Raw genomic sequence first — 18,765 nt, forward strand, 5'->3', positions numbered from 1 at the left:
CGGTGTACTTAGCAATTGCTTAGTTGAACATAGACTGTAAAAAAAAAGATGGACGACGCCCATTCACTCTCTTCCATTGGTGAAAAGTGAAGCCGCCAGTGTCCCGATACTGCGCTAACATCTTGGGTCTGAGTCTGCGCAGTAGCGATTTCGGGACCAGTCCTGCGCAGTAGTGAGGAGGAAGTAAAGCCACAAAATCAAGGCCCCGCCCTCGCAGAATGGCATATCACAGCTGTCAATCATGATGTGACAGCACCGTTTTTATAGCGCTAAATAACTAACTAAAACAAACTTATTTTAAAAACACTTGAATTTACATCAGCGTGATAAAAACTACAGTAAATGACACAAAGCAGCTTCGGAAAAAAGATAATTGAAGTGTAATTAAATTGTTTAGTTGGTCTCAAGTCCAAAAACAAGACCAATAAGGGTGAGATGAACCCGAAACAAACCTACCTATATAGTGCCTCCTTAAAACAAGTCGATCACTTGATAAGGTAAACCACGACTCATAGGATTGTCCACATCACTACAACAAAGCTATCGAACCCCTCCCCCTTAAAAGCATCTCTCTGGATTTTTCCACTTATCTTTTTCCCCATTTGCCATTGCATTATTGTGTGCAAACACTATGACTACACATGCTGACTGCCTCCCTTTGCGCCCAACACAGAAACAGCTGGTGTGTTCGGAGCTGCACCTGGGTACCAACAGTGACTGGAAGAGAGGAAGCTGAACTGGAATGATAGGAGAGTGTGTGCGTAAAAATAGAGGTATCAGGTGTGGCTGCAGCCCCATAGACTCAATAAGATCAACGCAGACGCATGTGCGTTATTGATCTGTGTAAGCGATACATTACCACATATGTACAAACACATTCAGAGCATATTTATGTAGACAAAATAAACATGGCTAACCTCTCCTTGTTGAACTTGAGTGAGTGCAGTACAGCTGGTCTCTTCTGTCGCAGGTTCCATAGGTGAATACTATCATCGGCCAAAGCACTCACCAGCGCCCCCTATAAGAGAAAGAGAGAGTGAAGGTGCATGCAAGACAAGTTGAAAAAAATACATTTGGAAAAGAATTGATGGTGCAAAAATACACATACAGTACTGTGCAAAAGTCTTAGGCCACTACCACCAGACTTGTTGTTTTAGAAGTTTTAGTGTCCATCAATATTTATTTTTCAATCTATTTTATTAAGATACAAACAGATAATACAGGAAATATGTACAAAAAATTAAAAATATAATGCCCAATTGGCACTAAGGGGCCTAAAGTGTGCCAAGAAAACATCCCCCACACCATTACAACACCACCAGCAGCCTGCACAGTGGAAAGAAGGCATGATGGATCCATGTTCTCATTCTGTTTATGCCAAATTCTGACTCTTTTATCTGAATGTCTCAATAGAAATCGAGACTCATCAGACCAGGCAACATTTTTCCAGTCTTCAACTGTCCAATTTTGGTGAGCTTGTGCAAATTGTAGCCTCTTTTTCCGATTTGTAGTGGAGATGAGTGGTACACGGTGGGGTCTTCTGCTGTTGTAGGCCATCCTCCTCAAGGTTGTGCATGTTGTGGCTTCACAAATGCTTTGCTGCATACCTCGGTTGTAACCAGTGGTTATTTCAGTCAAAGTTGCTCTTTTATCAGCTTGAATCAGTCGGCCCATTCTCCTCTGACTTCTAGCATCAACAAGGCATTTTCGCCCACAAGACTGTCGCATACTGGATGATTTTACCTTTTCACACCATTCTTTGTAAACCCTAGAAATGGTTGTGCATGAAAATCCCAGTAACTGAACAAATTGTGAAATACTTAGACCGGCCTGTCTGGCACCAACAACCATGCCACGCTCAAAATTGCTTAAATCACATTTCTTTCCCATTCTGACATTCAGTTTGGAGTTCAGGAGATTGTCTTGACTAGGACCACACCCCTAAATGCATTGAAACAACTGCCATGTGATTGGTTAATTAGATATTTGCATTAATGAGAAATTGAACAGGTGTTCCTAATAATCCTTTAGGTGAGTGTATATGATCACAATAACATTGCAAAAACAACAAATCTTATTCTGGCATGATGGCCTAAGACTTTTGCACAGTACTGTATATAATGTATATACAAGGGATATAAAGGAGTTTTTTGCCTAAATAAGATCAAGATGCACTGCCCTGATTGGCTGACAGCTTTGTTGAAAGAATAGTTCCCGCCTATCTTACATTTATGCACATGGCATAACCTTTTTTGCCTTATAGTGCATTACAATGTATACATTTTAGCAGTATGTGTGTTCCCTGAGGATCAAACCCATGACATTTTGCACAGCTGCAGCGCATGAGCTACAGGAAAACTGAATTCTTGAATTCAAGTCTTGAATTTATTTAATTACAGACTTAACTCTTGCTTTCATCACTCAACAACACCAATTTTAAGTAAAATTTTTCAAAATGAACTTGAAATGACATTGACTATGAAGTGAAGTGAGTCAGGTATTCGTGAGATCTCAGCTTGGTTGAATAACAGGTGCACCTCTGTGCCCGCCACCATCATTAGAGTTTTTACGCAGCATTTGTTGACTAATGGTCCGAAAAGTTGACTATTAATAATAGCCATAAACAATAGTTAGCAGTAACAAATAACAGCTACACGAAATTGTATAATATAAAAGCATTATAAAATACATTTAAAAACATACACAGTCTTTGCTGTGTCTTGGTATTAATAAATTAAATGTTAATATAAAGGATTAGAGTGTTAAACAAGTCTTTCACATGCAATCATGTGCATAATATTAAAAAATATCCTCATGAAGTTACAGACACACACACACAAATAATCCAGTAGAGACAACATATTCATTCTGTAAACTTTCTGAAGGCTTGGAAGATTCTGGCTACAGTGGTGGGTGGTGAATATACAGTATGTGTGTGAGAGAAACCGAGCCGAGTGGAAAAATACATCGAAAGAGAGACAGTGTGGGTGGGATAGACAGAAGAAAGGAGGAGAGATGCTACCACAGAATATCTCCTTTCTATCTAGACACTGCCATATTCAGACCAAACACGCGCACACACATAAACACTGCATGTAAGAGACTGAATATAAAGCAGGGTTTGTGCTTTTCCTAGGTGTGTGTGTGTGTGTGTGTGTGTGTGTGTGTGTACATGTACAGGCTTTACTTAGTCTGCTGAGCCACAAACACACACATGCATACAACTATATGTAGAGTAATTCAGACCCATTAGCATGCACCAATTCTTATTTATTTATACATTTAAGCTAACAGGTAAATGATGAGTATTTTACGACCCATGGTTGAGTCAAAAATCGACAAACCTGACCGTTGGGTTAAATTAACCTAGAAAATGTCCATATTTGACCAAACCAATGTGTTGAAACAGCCAAGAATAAGTTAATTTATAACCCAACGGTTCGGTTTGCCCTTTTCTGACCCAAGCAGGATGAAACAACCCTGCATTTTTTTTTTACTTTAGTTAAGTGGACATCAAGATGTACAATTTATTTATAGCTGTTGATAGATAGATAGAACCAGGTCATTAATGTACAAATGGGCAGATTTATTAGAAACCAGTAAGTTCATTTTAAGCTATTAAATTAATTATAATTAGATTGCATATTAAAAAGTTAGTAATACAATTTCAATGAGCATAAAGGTCACCATAAAAACATTCAGGAAAGTTAAATAAATCTAAATATTGTCAGGGTCTTATGTCATGAAACATACAGTATCAACTAATTGTGACCCTGAAATTCAGATAAATAAGCTTTTTATTGATGTATAGTTTGTTAGCAAAGGACAATATTCAGTCGAATCCAGAATCTAAGGATGCAAAAAATCTAAATATTGAGAAAACATTTTTAAGTTGTCCAAATGAAGTCCTTAGCAACACTTATTACTTACTTATTAATGACAAATACTTTTTTTATATTTTTATGGTAGGAAATGTACTAAATATATTACATTTTTGGAATTAAAAAGAAATTTATAATTTTGACCAATACAATGTATTGTTGGCTATTGCTACAAATGAAGAGTTTGGTTCATAAAACGCGTTAAACAAATTTTTTTTTAAATAGTTAACGCCAAAATCAGGTCAGTATTAAAAAGTCAATTCTTCATTTTACGCAAAAATATCTGATATTTGCCGTGTTACTCTGTTTTTTTTCTTTTTTCCAAACCGCGATAAACACCAGTCTTCTTTCTCGGCAGAATGCAACAAATCCGCTTAACCAATCACAGCGCACCATTCGACGCATTGTAAACATTAATGCCGGCATTCACGGAATCATAGTTTACTTTGTACTTCGTGATCAACAAACAAACAAACAAACAAAAACAACATAGTAGTTTGGCATTGATAAACCTGTGGTGGTTTTCTGTGGTGGGGAAGAAACGTAAGCCATCAAAATCGAATAATTTTTGGGAGAGGCACTCTGGCGAAGGAAAAATGCTGGCTGTTGCTTGTTCTCACACGACAGCATCAAGCTTCTGTCATGCTAACACACTGACCCCAGGGGATCTTATAAAAAACGTTCCATTATTTTACTTGAAGTCAACAAAAATCGAGAAGGACCAAATTTTTTTTACAGCTGATCGCTGTGAAAAAAGTTCAGCGACGACGTTCCAAGGATGACAGCAACAATGACAGTGTTATAAATATGTCAAAGTAAGTGTTTTGATTAATGCCATTAATGTTTATTTTTTCATCAGTTCATACCACTAGTCAACTAAATAAATATAACATGGCAAAGATGAATGCACATTTATATATTGATTCAATTGATCAATAGCATTTAAAAAAAAAAAATATATTTTTATAATAAATCTTTGAAAATCAAATTATGGATTTGAATTTTTAATGGTATTATATAATCTAAAGAGGCTATGTGATAGTTTTTAACAGATAATAGTTGTTTTCATCTTGTCACTTTCTAGGTATAGAAAACACATTTTTACCCAAATAAGTCAAAATGGATTTATTGCGTTTTGGAACCAAACTCTTCAAATATATCCATGCTATTTATGACTGGTTTTGTGGTTACAACAAATCATGATGCAATAAAGCTGAGGTCAAGGTTTATTCCCAGTGCACACACATACTGATAATATGCTTTATACTTTTCCTGTGCATGTACAGTAAATAAATCATTTTTACACTAAGGAATACTATCTACGCACCGGCTTAGTGTAAGAGATTCCTGTGGTCTCAGCTGTTGGCAACACTCTAGGGAGATAATGCTAATATCTGCCTCTACTGTAGGGTCCCCCCAGGGCCACTCTGGAGGACAAGAGGGTATATGGCAGCAAAGGCTTAGAGTTAAGGGATCATCTAAGCCCCTTGAGGCTTCATCCTGGATTATTTAAACAGCCTCTTGGAGCTCCAGGGATATTGGCTCTTAGCATGGGGCTGTGCGGGACACGGGAACAGAGGAAAAAATAGAAACGCTCACCTCATTTATGAGAAACTGTAGCTGGATGACGGCTGCTCCGCTCTCATGCTGACAGTAACACTCCACACCGGGTCGGCCGAATCTGAAAGGGTACCGAGTTAAGGAGAGAACCAGGAATAGAAGACAGTATGACTGAAAAAAAAATCACTGTCCTTATGAAATCTTGTATCTCCAAATTCACTTATAGACTAGAAATGGAAAAACAAGCACTTTTTAAAGATACATTCCACTTTTTTTAAAAATATGCTCATTTCCAGCTCCCATAGAGTTAAACATTTGATTCTTACTGTTTTGGAATCCATTCAGCTGATCTCCGGGTCTGGCGCTAGCAATTTTAACATAGCTTAGCACAATCCATTGAATCTGATTAGTCCATTAGCATCATGCTAAAAATAACCAAATAGTTTCAAAAATTTCCTATTTAAAACTTGACACTTCTGTAGTTACATCGTGTACTAAGACCGATGGAAAAATAAAAGCTGCGATTTTCTAGACAGATATGGCTAGTAGGAACTATACTCTCATTCTGGCGTAATAATCAAGGACTTTGCTGATGTAACATGGCTGCAGGAGGCACAATGATATTAAGCACTGCCTGAAAATAGTCCCCTTGGTTACTTTTTCATGGCAGGGGACTATTTTCGGGCAGTGCGTAATATCACTATGCCTGCTGCAGATATGTTACGGCAGCAAAGTCCTTGACTCCTATGCCAGAATGAGTGTGTATAGTTCCTAGCCATATCTGCCTAAAAAAACGCAACTTTTCATTTTCCGTCGGTCTTAGTCAAGGCCGCCTTAATGCACGGGCTTACCTGGGCTGAAGCCCAGGGGCCTCCCAAGTTCAAGGGCCTCCCAAGTTTGCGTTCATGATGAGCTGAAAAGGTCATATTGTTTTATAACTTGTCAGGTTTTCTGTCAATCACTCTAATTGCACGTTACATGGCTGCTTAACGTGAAATAAAATGTCAGACGTAACATATTTTTTATTCCGCGTAATGTAATTAATTGCGCGTTGTCAACTTGACATTCCTGCACGTTAGACTGAGTGAGACAGAGAAACGGGAAATAATCCACCAACAAATGAAAGAGTAATTTCTGAAATTTCATAATAAGCACTAGTGAGGTGCAGGTCTCTCTCTCTTTCGTGCGCTCGCTCGCTCGTTCGCTCTCTGTGCTCGTTCAGCTCTCTGGCATGCAGAAGTCTCTCCAAACGTGCACAAGAAACTGTGTCGCTAAATTAAGAAAGGAGTTCCCGCACATAATGCTGTTAGTTGTTATAAAGTTTAAGTTCACTCGCGTTTATATCAGTGACGCGTGCGCAGCTGGAGAGATGTTTGACGCGACGTTAGCTCACAGTACACACATCTGTTGGTTTAGAAAGATGAGAAAGAGACGGAACGGTAAAGGTGCAAAAGAGCGACAAGACCATCTCAAATGATCATCCCCTGATAGCACCATTATAATCTCATTATCTAAAGATCTTATATACAGGTATGTTCCCTGTCTGTCTTGTGCATATTCATACTTGGTCGTTTTACATGCTTATGTATGCCTACATACTAAATACAATGCATACTTCAATATCTTCAATAGCCTACAAAATAAATAACTGATTAAAAAACAAGATTCTGTCTATAAAGACTTATCTTTTGTTATCATTAATGCATTTAAAAAGATTCGGTCTATAAAAACGTATCTTTTGTTATCATTAATGCATTTTCACTTTAAAACTAACCTTAACTTATTATATTTTTAAAACTGTGGTGAGCATTTAGTTAGTGAGTGGCAATTTTCTGCAAACTAGTATATTCCAAAAACTAAATAAACATAAAGCTTATAAACATATAAACTTTCACACATTTTGGTTTTATTATCACCACAAGTTGCTGTGTGTGGTTGTTAAAGTGTCTTGTGTTTATGCTCAAGTGGACTCAGTGATATGTTAATAACAATATTATGGTGTTTTCTGGCTCAAAGAGGGAAAACTCACTGTTGTATGTCTCGAAAGAAACTAATGCATTTTGTAATGTAGATTACCTAGATATTACACTAAAAAAAAAAGAGACTATTAATCGAGGGGAAGGGGGGCCTACAAAACCTCTTAGCCCCGGGGCCTCACATTAGGTTAAGGCGGCCCTGGTCTTAGTACACAATGTAACTACAGAAGAGTCAAGTTTTAAATAGAAAAAATATCGAAACTCTTTGGTTGTTTTTTTAGGGGTGATGCTAATGGTCTAATCAGATTCAATGAACCGTGCCAAGCCATGCCAAATAGTGCCAGCGCCAGACCCGGAGACCAGCCGGACGGACCCCAAAACGGCAAGAATCAAACGCTCAACTCCAGGAGAGCCGGAAAATGAGCACATTTATCAAAAAAGTGGTGTCCCTTTAATACTTTGTCAGTGGGTTTTGCAAATATCCCATCAATACAAACATAAAGGGTGATCAATAAAAATGATATGAAAAAAACACAATATACTTACATAAACTCATGCAGGACATCTCATGGCCGTGTCACTCACACGTTTTAAGTTCTTTATAGGCAATAATTTAGGACATTTTATGAGTACTGCTCTAGTACAACGCATGTCAGTCACTGTTCACCCTCTGTGGGCAACATACAAGTTAATTTCCTCTGCCAATCCCTCAGGCCCAGCTACTGGCAATAAAATCTGTCATTCACTGTCAAAAAGCTAATGAATGAGAACAGACTGCATGTATCACTTCACATGCTGCATGTCATCTTAAAATGTTAAACTTCATGTTCTCCCTTTATCAGGACTGAAGTCTCAAAAACTCGCTGTAATCTTTGGTTATCAACAGGGAATTCAACGCACAAGTGGTCTCTACATTGACAGAGCTCACAATGAGAGGGGCCAATTACAGCTCTTTGTACAAAAAGCAATCATTAACACAGTGATTATCCAACCCTATGCCACCAAAACGACATACATACCCCTTGCAGCCTACATTTAGACATCAATCCTTGAATTTGAAATGTTGGCTCAAAATACAACCAAGACAAAGTTAATTACTTTAAGTTCTCTAATTACTTATTATATGACCAATACTATTCCCTCTCTGTGTCTGTGTCTGTGTCTGTGTGTGTGTGTGTGTGTGTGTGTGTGTGTGTGTGTGTGTGTTGTAGAGATACAATTTAATGATAACCTCTACTGGGAGCCACAGTCATTTTCCACGGCAAGAAAAGATGAAGAGATAGAGAAAGGTGGGGGTGCAAAACGAATATGTGCGTATATAATCAGAACGGGAGAGAGAAACAATTAAAACAGATTAAATGGCTAATCGCTGGAGCTCAAACTGTTGGCAATGAGACCAGGGTGCAGACAGGAGTACACAAGCATGAATAATGATGTATGTAATGGGGTCTTACACTGGGGAGGGTTATGAACACAAGCACGACCTGCCTGAGGTTTCTGTGAGGGTATTTAGACAGAAAAGCTTTATAGAGAGTGTGTTAGAGAGCCAGAAAAAAACAATGCAGATATGTGACCCTGCCTGTTAAAACCCAGGCATTTACGGCTTTCTATATAAAATCATCCTACAGAACATATATGTGAAAATATAACCTTGATATTGTTAATATTGACTGAGTAAGGCCATGTTAAAGATTGTAATCAATAATTGATATCAAACTTTGATGTTCCATACTCATTCTTAGATTATGAGACTTAGCCTGGATTGCATAGACAGGGTACATTTTTGCTCATCTTCCATTCATGAACTGGGATTTGAATTGGAAAGACAGTATAGCATTAAACTAAACAGCAATTTCTCCAGAGATAATGTATTAAACGGGGGCGGCCATAAATAATTAATATGTAATGTCTCTGGAAACGCCTTATATTTTATGTGCATGAATCATGATAACATGTTTGAAGTTATTTATGAAAAAGAAAATGTATTATTTATGTGGAATTTAATGTATAGTTTCACATGTGAGACCCTGGACCACAAAACCAATAAGAAGTAGCACAGGTATATTTTTATAAGTAGCCAACAATATATGAAGAGTTTGGTTCCAAAACGCAATAAATCCATTTTGACAAATTTTGGTAAAAACGTGTTTTCTATACCAAGAAAGTGACAAGATGAAAACAACTATTTTCTGTTACAAACTTTCACATAGCATCTTTAGGTTATAAAAACATAAAAAAATCAAATCCATAAGTTGATTTTCAAAGATTTATTATAAAAACGGATAATTTTTTCCACAAAATGCAATAAATCCATGACAAGTTTTTATTCAAAATGCTATAAATCTATTGAATCAATAGCCTATATAAATGTGCATTCATCTTTGCCATGTTATATTCATTTAGTTGACTAGTTGTACACACTAATTAAAAATATAAACATTAATGTCATTAATCAAAACACTTACTTTGTCATATTAAGATCACTGTCATTGCGGTTACTTGACGTCCTCGCTTAACGTCTTTCACAGAGATCAGCTGTAAAATGTTTTGGTCCTGCTCGATTTTCGTTGACTTTGAGTAAAATTATGGAAAGTTTTTCATAAGATCCTCTGGGGTCAATGTGTTAGCATGAGAAGCTTGCTGTCGGGAGAACAAGCACCCGTCTCCCGAGTGCCTCTCGGGGAAAATATTAGATGCTGATGGCTTACGTTTCTTTCCCATCACAGAAAACCATCACAGGTTTAGCGATGCAATTAAAGTATTATTTTGTTTTGTTTGTTGATCACGAAGTACAAAGTAGATGAGGAAAACTAGGACTCCGTGGACTCAGCGCGTCCGCCATTGTTTGTTTACATTGCGTGACTGGTGGGCTGTAATATCAGAAATGGAGTTATTGCGTTCTGTAAAAAAGGAGCAGTGGCGTTTATCGCATTTTGGGAAAAAAGGGAGAAAAGATGACAGAATAACACGGCGGATATTAGATTTTGCGTAAAATTAAGAATGTACTGTTAACTACTGACCTGATATAATACTGATTTTGGCAGGAACTCATTTTTTTCAAAAATGGCGTTTATCGCGTTTTGGAACCAAACTCTTCATATCTTCATATTGTATGGGTCAAAATTATTGTTTTTATGCCAACAATCATTAGGATATTAGGTAAAGATCTTGTTTCATGAAATTATTTTGAAAGTGTCCTACCTTGAATATATATATATATAATGCATTTGTCATTAGTAATATATGTTGTTATGGACTTCAGTTGGACAACTTTAAAGGCAATTTTCTCATTATTATTATTATTTATTTTTTTTGCACCCTTAGATTGGAGATTTTCAGATATTTATATCTCAGTCAAATATTGTCCTAACAAACCATACATCAAAATAAATTAAATTAAAAACAAAATGTACCCTTATGGTCCAAGGTCACAGTTTCTTTGAACGTCTTCACATGTATTTCTCAGAAATCTATTCTATTTTAAAGGAAAACACCACCGTTTTTCAATATTTTTCTATGTTCTTAGCTCAACTTAGACAAATTAATACATACCGATCTTTTTTCAATGCATGCACTTAATCTTTGTACAGCGTGTCATGAATGTGTTAGCATTTAGCCTAGCCCCATTCATTCCTTAGGTACCAAACAGGGATGAATTTAGAAGCCTCCAAACACTTCCATGTTTTCCCTATTTAAAGACTGTTACATGAGTAGTTACAAGAACAAAATAAAACGTGGCTATTTTTTAAGCGGATAAAAATGAGAACTATATTGTATGGCGGAAGAGCACTTACTTTGCACCACTTTGACCTTGGTGCGCAGTAACATCATTACTCCTGACTACTCCCCTTCTCGCCCAAACTTCCTTCAATATTACCGCTTAAAAAAAATCGCCACGTTTTATTTTGCGCCACCATACTTAGTTGTGTAACCACTCGTCTTTAAATAGAGAAAACATGGAAGCGCCCGGCGGCCCCAAATATCATCCCTGCTTGGATCCCAAGGAATGAATGGGGCTAGGCTAAATGCTAACACATCCACGACATGCTGTGCAAAGATTAAGTGCACGCATTGAACAAAGATCGGTATGTATTAATTCGTCTAAGTTGAGGTAAGAACATAGTAAAATATTGAAAAACACTGGTGTTTTACTTTCATGCTGCTACCCTAAATTAAAATTCAAAATACAGTACATATAAAAAAATGTCAAAATGCATTATTGATTTACTTCTGAGTGATTAAACATCAGCACGTCATTATTCTATTATTCAATACTCAACCCAAGATAAACGAACAAAGAAACAAAATTACTAGCTCAACAAATACAGAGTGCTTTGAGAAATGACACAATTTCGGCTGCGTTCCAAAGTTGCGGCACTGTACTTGAGTGCATCATTCTTCACCTAGAGGAAGCCCGTACAGTCATTCAGTGGCTGATCTCGTCCATCCATCACAGACACTCTGAAGTGACGGGTATGGAAGATACCAGGGGATATTGTGTGTGCGGATATAGACGCGCCTTGAATCTCATACATCCACCGTGCACCTGTGTCCACCTACTTTGTACACCGGTGCTCAATCATGTAATGAGGTAATAACACACAGGGGAGTTGGCTGATATGGTCAGGTCAGGGGCAATCGGTGTGGGGCAAAAATGACAGAACCTAGCAGAAAATACAAAAACAAATCAAATCGATTCACTAAGTGAATCAGACTGGTTCAGACATTACATACCCATAAAAATAAAATAAATAAAAAAAATCACAGAAGTAATCTCTTTAATATCTCACTTATTTCTCCTTGACATCAGTAAGATTAAATGGAGAGCGAATGGAAACTTTTGTATATATCCCCCAATAGCGGCTCATGACTGCTCATCGGAGGGCTGCAAATTCAAAATATGTGTTCGGAGTGACGTGTGTTGCTTGCGTTTTCAAAATATGTGTTTGTTGCGTCATGTAAACCATGTGCATCACATGTTTTGTCAAAATAAGTGCCTGCTGTATAGGCGTTAAAAACTGTTTATGATAAAAGAGACGCCCACGTTCACAAAATACACACAAGACACTCACTTAACATTAATTATATATGAGATTATGCGAGTATCTGGCAAACGCGAGTGTCTCTTTATCATAAACCCTTTAGACGCATCTGCAGCAGACACTTTTTTTGACAAGACACATGATGCACATAGGTTCACTTGACGCACAGAACAAATTTTGAAAAAAGGAACCACACACATGACGGGCTACATACATGTTGTGACTAACTTCGCATCAAGCGCCCTCAAAAAAAGAAGTCACCGGCTGCCACTGATATCGCCTGCATCTCATTTCATAAATGTCTTCATTAGAATAGGAAACAAAATCTCAACAATTTCACAAACTGAGCTCAGATTTGCCAAGTTTGCAATAAAAAAATAAGAACTAGGGCTGTGCGATAAAGCTAAAATGTTTATCATCGATATAATGTGTTATATCATTAAATAGTGATAATTATTAATAGAATTTATTAAGCTTTTTAAAGAATGACAAATAGAAAAAAGTTTTAATTTGACCACTGTATGTTTTATTTACACATTTTATTAAGGCAAACAATAAACAATTTTAGTTTAGCAGTACAAAAAAATTTGTATCTTGCATAAAGATTAAATTGGTGTTAAATAAACTCTATAAATGCTCTCTCTGGAGCATTTTCGTCACCATAATGTTTGATTCCCGTTTCTTGTTGTTTGTTATAAACTTTGCTTGTAATGGTGGATCGGCTACTTTTCTTCAACTAAATTTTTTAATCTACTGTAAACTTTGCCAATTCGGTATGGCCTGGTACAGTAATAATTTGAATAAGAAATCATTCGTATTGCGTACACCGACACATACACTGTGTCGAAAGTTTTTTTTCTATCGTTTCCGATAAAGGTGTATCGGTGGTACATATCCATATTGTTTTTTCACCCAGCCCTAATATGAACTCAAAAATTCTGCATCACATTTACCCAAATCCAGATAATTTCACCTTTTACTGTAAAACATATGGCACTTAATTTTTTTTAAGAATAATCAACTTAGATTTACAAGTCATTTCAACTTATATAGTTTATCTTGACTGGTGATGAGTTGCTGTAACTTATAAAATAAAGTTAAAATAACTAAATTCAACTTAATTTTAGAAGTTACAGTAACAATGTAAGTGCGATTTTTTTTTACAATGTATATACAAATCTACATTCAATTTATAGCTCCATGCTGTTAAAGCAACACTATGTAGTTTCCATGTAAAAATGACTTACAGCTCCCCCATGTGGTTGAAAAGTGCAACAGTGCCTGGTATCAGACACTCTTCTGCAAGCAGGGGGAGGGGCGGGGCTGTGTTTCCTACCCTCCACCGCCACTTTCAGAGTGTGCTTGTAACAGCTAGGAGGCTGCTCAGGTTGCAGCAACAGTACAATTTGTCCAGTTAAAAGTTGTTATATCACTAAAATAATTTTGGAGACATTATTTAAAGGTAAAAAAAACTACATAGTGTTGCTTTAATGTATTTTAACAATTGTCTTTCTATTGTATTTCTCCTGAGCAATTTGAACAGAAACATCTTAGACTAAGATCATTTATAAATGAAAATCATAAAAAGCATTCATAAAATATCCTGAGCTACAGTATTAAAAGAGCAAAATCTGAGCAATAAAAATCTGCCGGTATAACAGAGAAAACAAAAGAAGAGTTTGAGTATTGGCTTAGCTTGCTCAACTGTAAAATACATAAACACAAGTAGAAGAAAACCAATAATGTGTGTTTGCATGCATGCATGCGTGCGTGCGTGCGTGTCAACCCCACTATCTCAGTCATCATGCTTGCTGATAAAAATGGGCTAAAGGAAGGACTAAAAGCTATAAGAGTGAAGCAGCCTAGAGGGTCAATAGTGACGTTTATCCAGCTCTGACGTCAACAGTGTTCAGTCAAACTTTACTGTAACACAGACAACACAAACAACACACAAACACACACACACATCCTCACAAAATTACAGTGATGTAAGCTTTTTCTTTATGAAATGCATACTCTCTTTCCAATGCTCCTGGGAATGATTAATTTGTCTAATATGCTTTCTAAATAAATAAACTCCGGGGACACACGTTTGATTTATTGGGAACCCAAACAATTAAAGTTGCAAGTGCTGCGGCTGTCGCTGCAACGCCCCGCCTTCACCTTGGGCGCGCTCCAGTGCACATACGCCCTCGAACAAGGCACTCTGCAGATACAGTTGACATGCGACAGGCTCTATTAAAACATCCTATACTCAGCAGCGCTGCAAAAAAAGGCTAACATGTGACTGGAAATGATTCATTTTAATACACTTATGCTTTGCTGTTTTTCCAAAGCTGCCCTACCCTAGAAATTTGCATACAAGGCTCTGCATCTTGGCTTTCGTCCATGTTATATCTTATGCAGCTTTTACAGTACAGTATGCAAACCTGTATTAGATGAATTAAGTATGATGGCTTGAGCTTCACAGACGTGCTTTAAAAGACACAAAACAACTGACCAAAAGTGATTTGTATAAAACAGTCCTTGTATCTATGCATTCACCCCTCTATACGTAAAGATCTGGAATTTAGTGCATGTACGGATAGAGGATGTTAGACGTGTTTTGAAGAAACAGATTAAAACAGTATACTAGTGTATGCTGGAGGACTAAGAAACAAAACAGTGCTTTGTTCATCATTAAAAGCTCTCTCGCTGTAGGTGGGTGTGATGGGCCAGAGACTATTAATGACCCTGTTCTTAAGGCTAAATTTAGATTCACCGTTCATCACTCACAGATGATGTAAACCCTCTAAACCACAAAAAACACAAGAGTTAAGAAGCTTGTTAGACGAGAAGATGTGGAGCTATAGCATATTCTCTTGTAGCCTGAAGTGATGTGCATTACAAGTTCATGTGCTAGATTAGAGTCCATGACGTGCATGCTCAGGTCTGAGCAAGAGTCCAAGATAGTATAGTCTATTGGCACAACCCTAGTGCCCATATAAGGACTTCCACTGTAAATCCTGCACTTAAAGTGACACTTCACCGATTTGCAGTAAGCTTCGTATCTTTAGAACCCCAGTCATGTTTTTGAATGGTCGTGCATCATTCCCTCAGTTTCCCCTGAGACGGGAGAAATACAGATTTCAGTTTTGCACTTCCTTCTTTCAATGATGTAAAAATCGTCATTTTGCATCATTGAAAGTATGAACTGCTGTATCGTTGTCAATGGTGAAAAACTACAGACACTCATTCCTCCTTTTTCCAAGGTGGGGGATATGCGTGGGACCCACTCAGGCTACAGACCTATTACAAATAAGTGGGTTGGACTTACGAAAATATACGAACACAGACGGGGAAAAAAACGATCAGCTGCCAACTTTGTGCTAAGCTAAGTTAACAGACGTTGTGGAGTGAGCCAGACTTCATGTCACAATAATAGCGGAAGGTAATCGATATGATATGGAAGAGGGTGATTTCGCAAGCGTGATGCTCTAAACCGCTGTTAATGGCACCTTTATGAGCCACAATACAGCAAAGAACTGAGGCAGATGGAAGAACAGAAGCCCGAGGAGTAGGCCGGAGCCTGGACTTCGGCTGCTTAGAGGAGCCCGGGGAAGGCGCCGCAACCTTCGGCCTCTGCTGCGTAGAGAAGCCCGGACTGGCTCGAGCTTGGACGGACTAGTAGTGGCTGTACTCTCGCTGTGTGCTTTCTGTAAAACATTTCCGCATCAGATCAGGATATGGACGTTTGTTTGGTCAATGTTCCTGGGCAAGAAGAGTTAGTTTGCGTGTGTTTATTTCACAAAGATTTTCGGCTTACGAGCACAAGCGCTGAGCCAGCGCGTCTGTGGCATATACATATTGTGCGGTGGATGCGTTTGTGTGCAGGATGCGGCATTTTCTTCTTTAGGAATATACATGTTTGGCCAAGCACTCTCAAAAACAAATCAGAAACTGAATGAAGCTTGCTCCTACCCAAGTTTCGTACCATATATGGACAGCGGCGTCCTGGATACATATTTTAGAATCCTAAACTGGAAGCGACAACCAAAGCCTGCAGGGATAAACGGACGTCTGACTATAAAGTGAGTGTTTCTATTTTCTTTGTTATACTAACGTGGCATTTATGTACACAATAGCATATCTGAGCGGTGTTCCGATTAAAGGGAGTGGCTTGTAGAGCTGTGCATTGTGGGAGTTGTAGTTTTCCATACAAATGTGCCCTAAAGTCACGTTCTGTCTTTTCTCTGTCAAATAGGTACAAAATTCTAAATTTATGTTACATTTTGACTACAAATATGACCGACTTTCAATAAAGATGAATGTTTCTACCGATGAAATTTCCCTTTAAATTGCCCATAAAAAAGCAAGATTGTTAGGTACGAATCTTTTATGTTCGAAAACTGCTTTTTGAAACTTTGCCTATGTTTAGCATGAAATAGCTTTAAACCCCTCTTTAAGCTCAAAAGCAAGGTTATCCAGCTATAAGACTCTTCTTTTGAAAGCTGAAAGAGTTTCACACCAGTGTGATTAATTTCATTTATACGAGCGTGTGAAATACATCCAGACTCTACAGCGCATATCAAATTTATTTTTTGTTTAAGATGAACAGAAGAAGACAGAATCGATGGCATTGAAAGAGAGGGGGGAGAGAGAGAATCACTATGTATTGTAAATGAAACTGGATATTGCTACCCATGGGGAGCAAGGAAAGACATTCTAAACTCTAAATCAATCAACATTTAAACGTTCGGCGTATGATGTTGTGTCTGATACTGCAATAGGAGTCTTACACTTACATCTGTCATTGTGGCTGTTTGATAAATATTTGCATTGAAGGTGTCCTATTAAAACGCACTGCGGGGAAAATGAGACAGGTGACTGCCATACACATTTTCCTGGAAAACGAAGAAATCAAACATACACGTCTAAGCTTCAAATCTTTCACAAAGAGGATTATGCAAGTAGAGGATGGCAAGATAGTAGTAAAAAGGGGAGGGGGAAAATAAATCGAAAAGCATTTCCCCTCTATATTTAATAAATAATGCATGAGGCTAACTGGGAGTGGGCACACACATTTACCTTTGTTAATATTTTAAACAGCCAAAATGCCAGAGGGCAGGTTATATCAGCTAAGCTTTATCAACCAGATTGTTATAGCCACAATTGATTGCGCAATCCCTACACAAAGCATAAATGCACGGAGGGATGTAGTGTAGATGCTTAACTGAAAGATGTTGTTTTTGCTATTAAAGGAATAGTCTACTCATTTTCAATATTAAAATATGTTATTACCTTAACTAAGAATTGTTGATACATCCCTCTATCATCTGTGTGCGTGCACGTAAGCGCTGGAGCGCGCTGCGACGCTTTGATAGCATTTAGCTTAGCCCCATTCATTCAATGGTACCAATCAGAGATAAAGTTAGAAGTGACCAAACACATCAACGTTTTTCCTATTTAAAACGAGGATTTAAAAGAGGAACTATATTTTATGGCGTAATAGCACTTTTGGGAGAACTTCGACTCGCCTGAAAAGTCCGCTCCCCTTCTCACTCTCATAATGGGAGAGGGAGGGTGTTACTGCGCCGAGTCGAAGTACTCCCATAAGTGCTATTACGCCATACAATATAGTTCCTCTTTTAAATCCGCTTAGAAAAGCGCTACGTTTTATTTTGTACCACCAAACTTGCTCGTATAACTACTCGTCTTAAATAGGAAAAACGTTGATGTGTTTGGTCACTTCTAACTTTATCTCTAAATGGTACCATTGAATGAATGGGGCTAAGCTAAATGCTATCGAAGCGTCGCAGCGCGCTCCAGCGCTTACATGCACGCATACAGATGATAGAGGGATGTATCAACAATTCTTAGTTAAGGTAATAACATAGTTTAATATTGAAAATGAGTAGACTATTCCTTTAAGGAGACTGATTTACAGTTCAATTTGTGCATGTGAGGGAACTGTTACATAAGCCACCTGATCTCATTCTCAATCTGTTAAAAGTGATTGGTTAAAAGACTACTAAAAACTAAAAAGACTCCTGTGTGAGATCCTTTTATCCATGAAGATGATGTAAATTGTGTGAAACAACATACAGTTCCGACAGTAAGCTAAACAACTTAGCATTTCCTTCACATTTCATGCTGTTACTGTCAAGCTCAGTGGTAGTGCAAAAGGTAATGGGCTCGAATCCAGGGAACACACATGATGACAAAAATGAGTACCTTGTAATGCACTTTAAAAGTGTCTGCCAATAAACGTTGGAGGATTTTAGTTACCCATTAAAGCTACTGAAATACAAATAAACCAAGTAAAAA

General features: G+C 37.7%; 1 protein-coding gene across 5 annotated transcripts in view; it reads right to left on the reverse strand.

The window, feature by feature from the left end:
- The window catches only part of stxbp5a (syntaxin binding protein 5a (tomosyn)), a 128,992-nt gene that overhangs the window by 75,312 nt on the left and 34,915 nt on the right, over positions 1 to 18,765 (reverse strand). For all 5 annotated transcript variants that reach the window (XM_073856135.1, XM_073856134.1, XM_055185629.2 and 2 more), the window contains exons 3-4: positions 5,481 to 5,562; positions 918 to 1,018 (exon numbers count right to left, since the gene is read on the reverse strand). In XM_073856135.1, the coding sequence (XP_073712236.1) occupies positions 918 to 1,018; positions 5,481 to 5,562 (183 nt within the window). The remainder of the gene's footprint in view (positions 1 to 917; positions 1,019 to 5,480; positions 5,563 to 18,765) is intronic.

This window comes from Misgurnus anguillicaudatus, chromosome 18, assembly GCF_027580225.2.
Source record: "Misgurnus anguillicaudatus chromosome 18, ASM2758022v2, whole genome shotgun sequence".
Taxonomy (NCBI): Eukaryota; Metazoa; Chordata; class Actinopteri; order Cypriniformes; family Cobitidae; genus Misgurnus; species Misgurnus anguillicaudatus.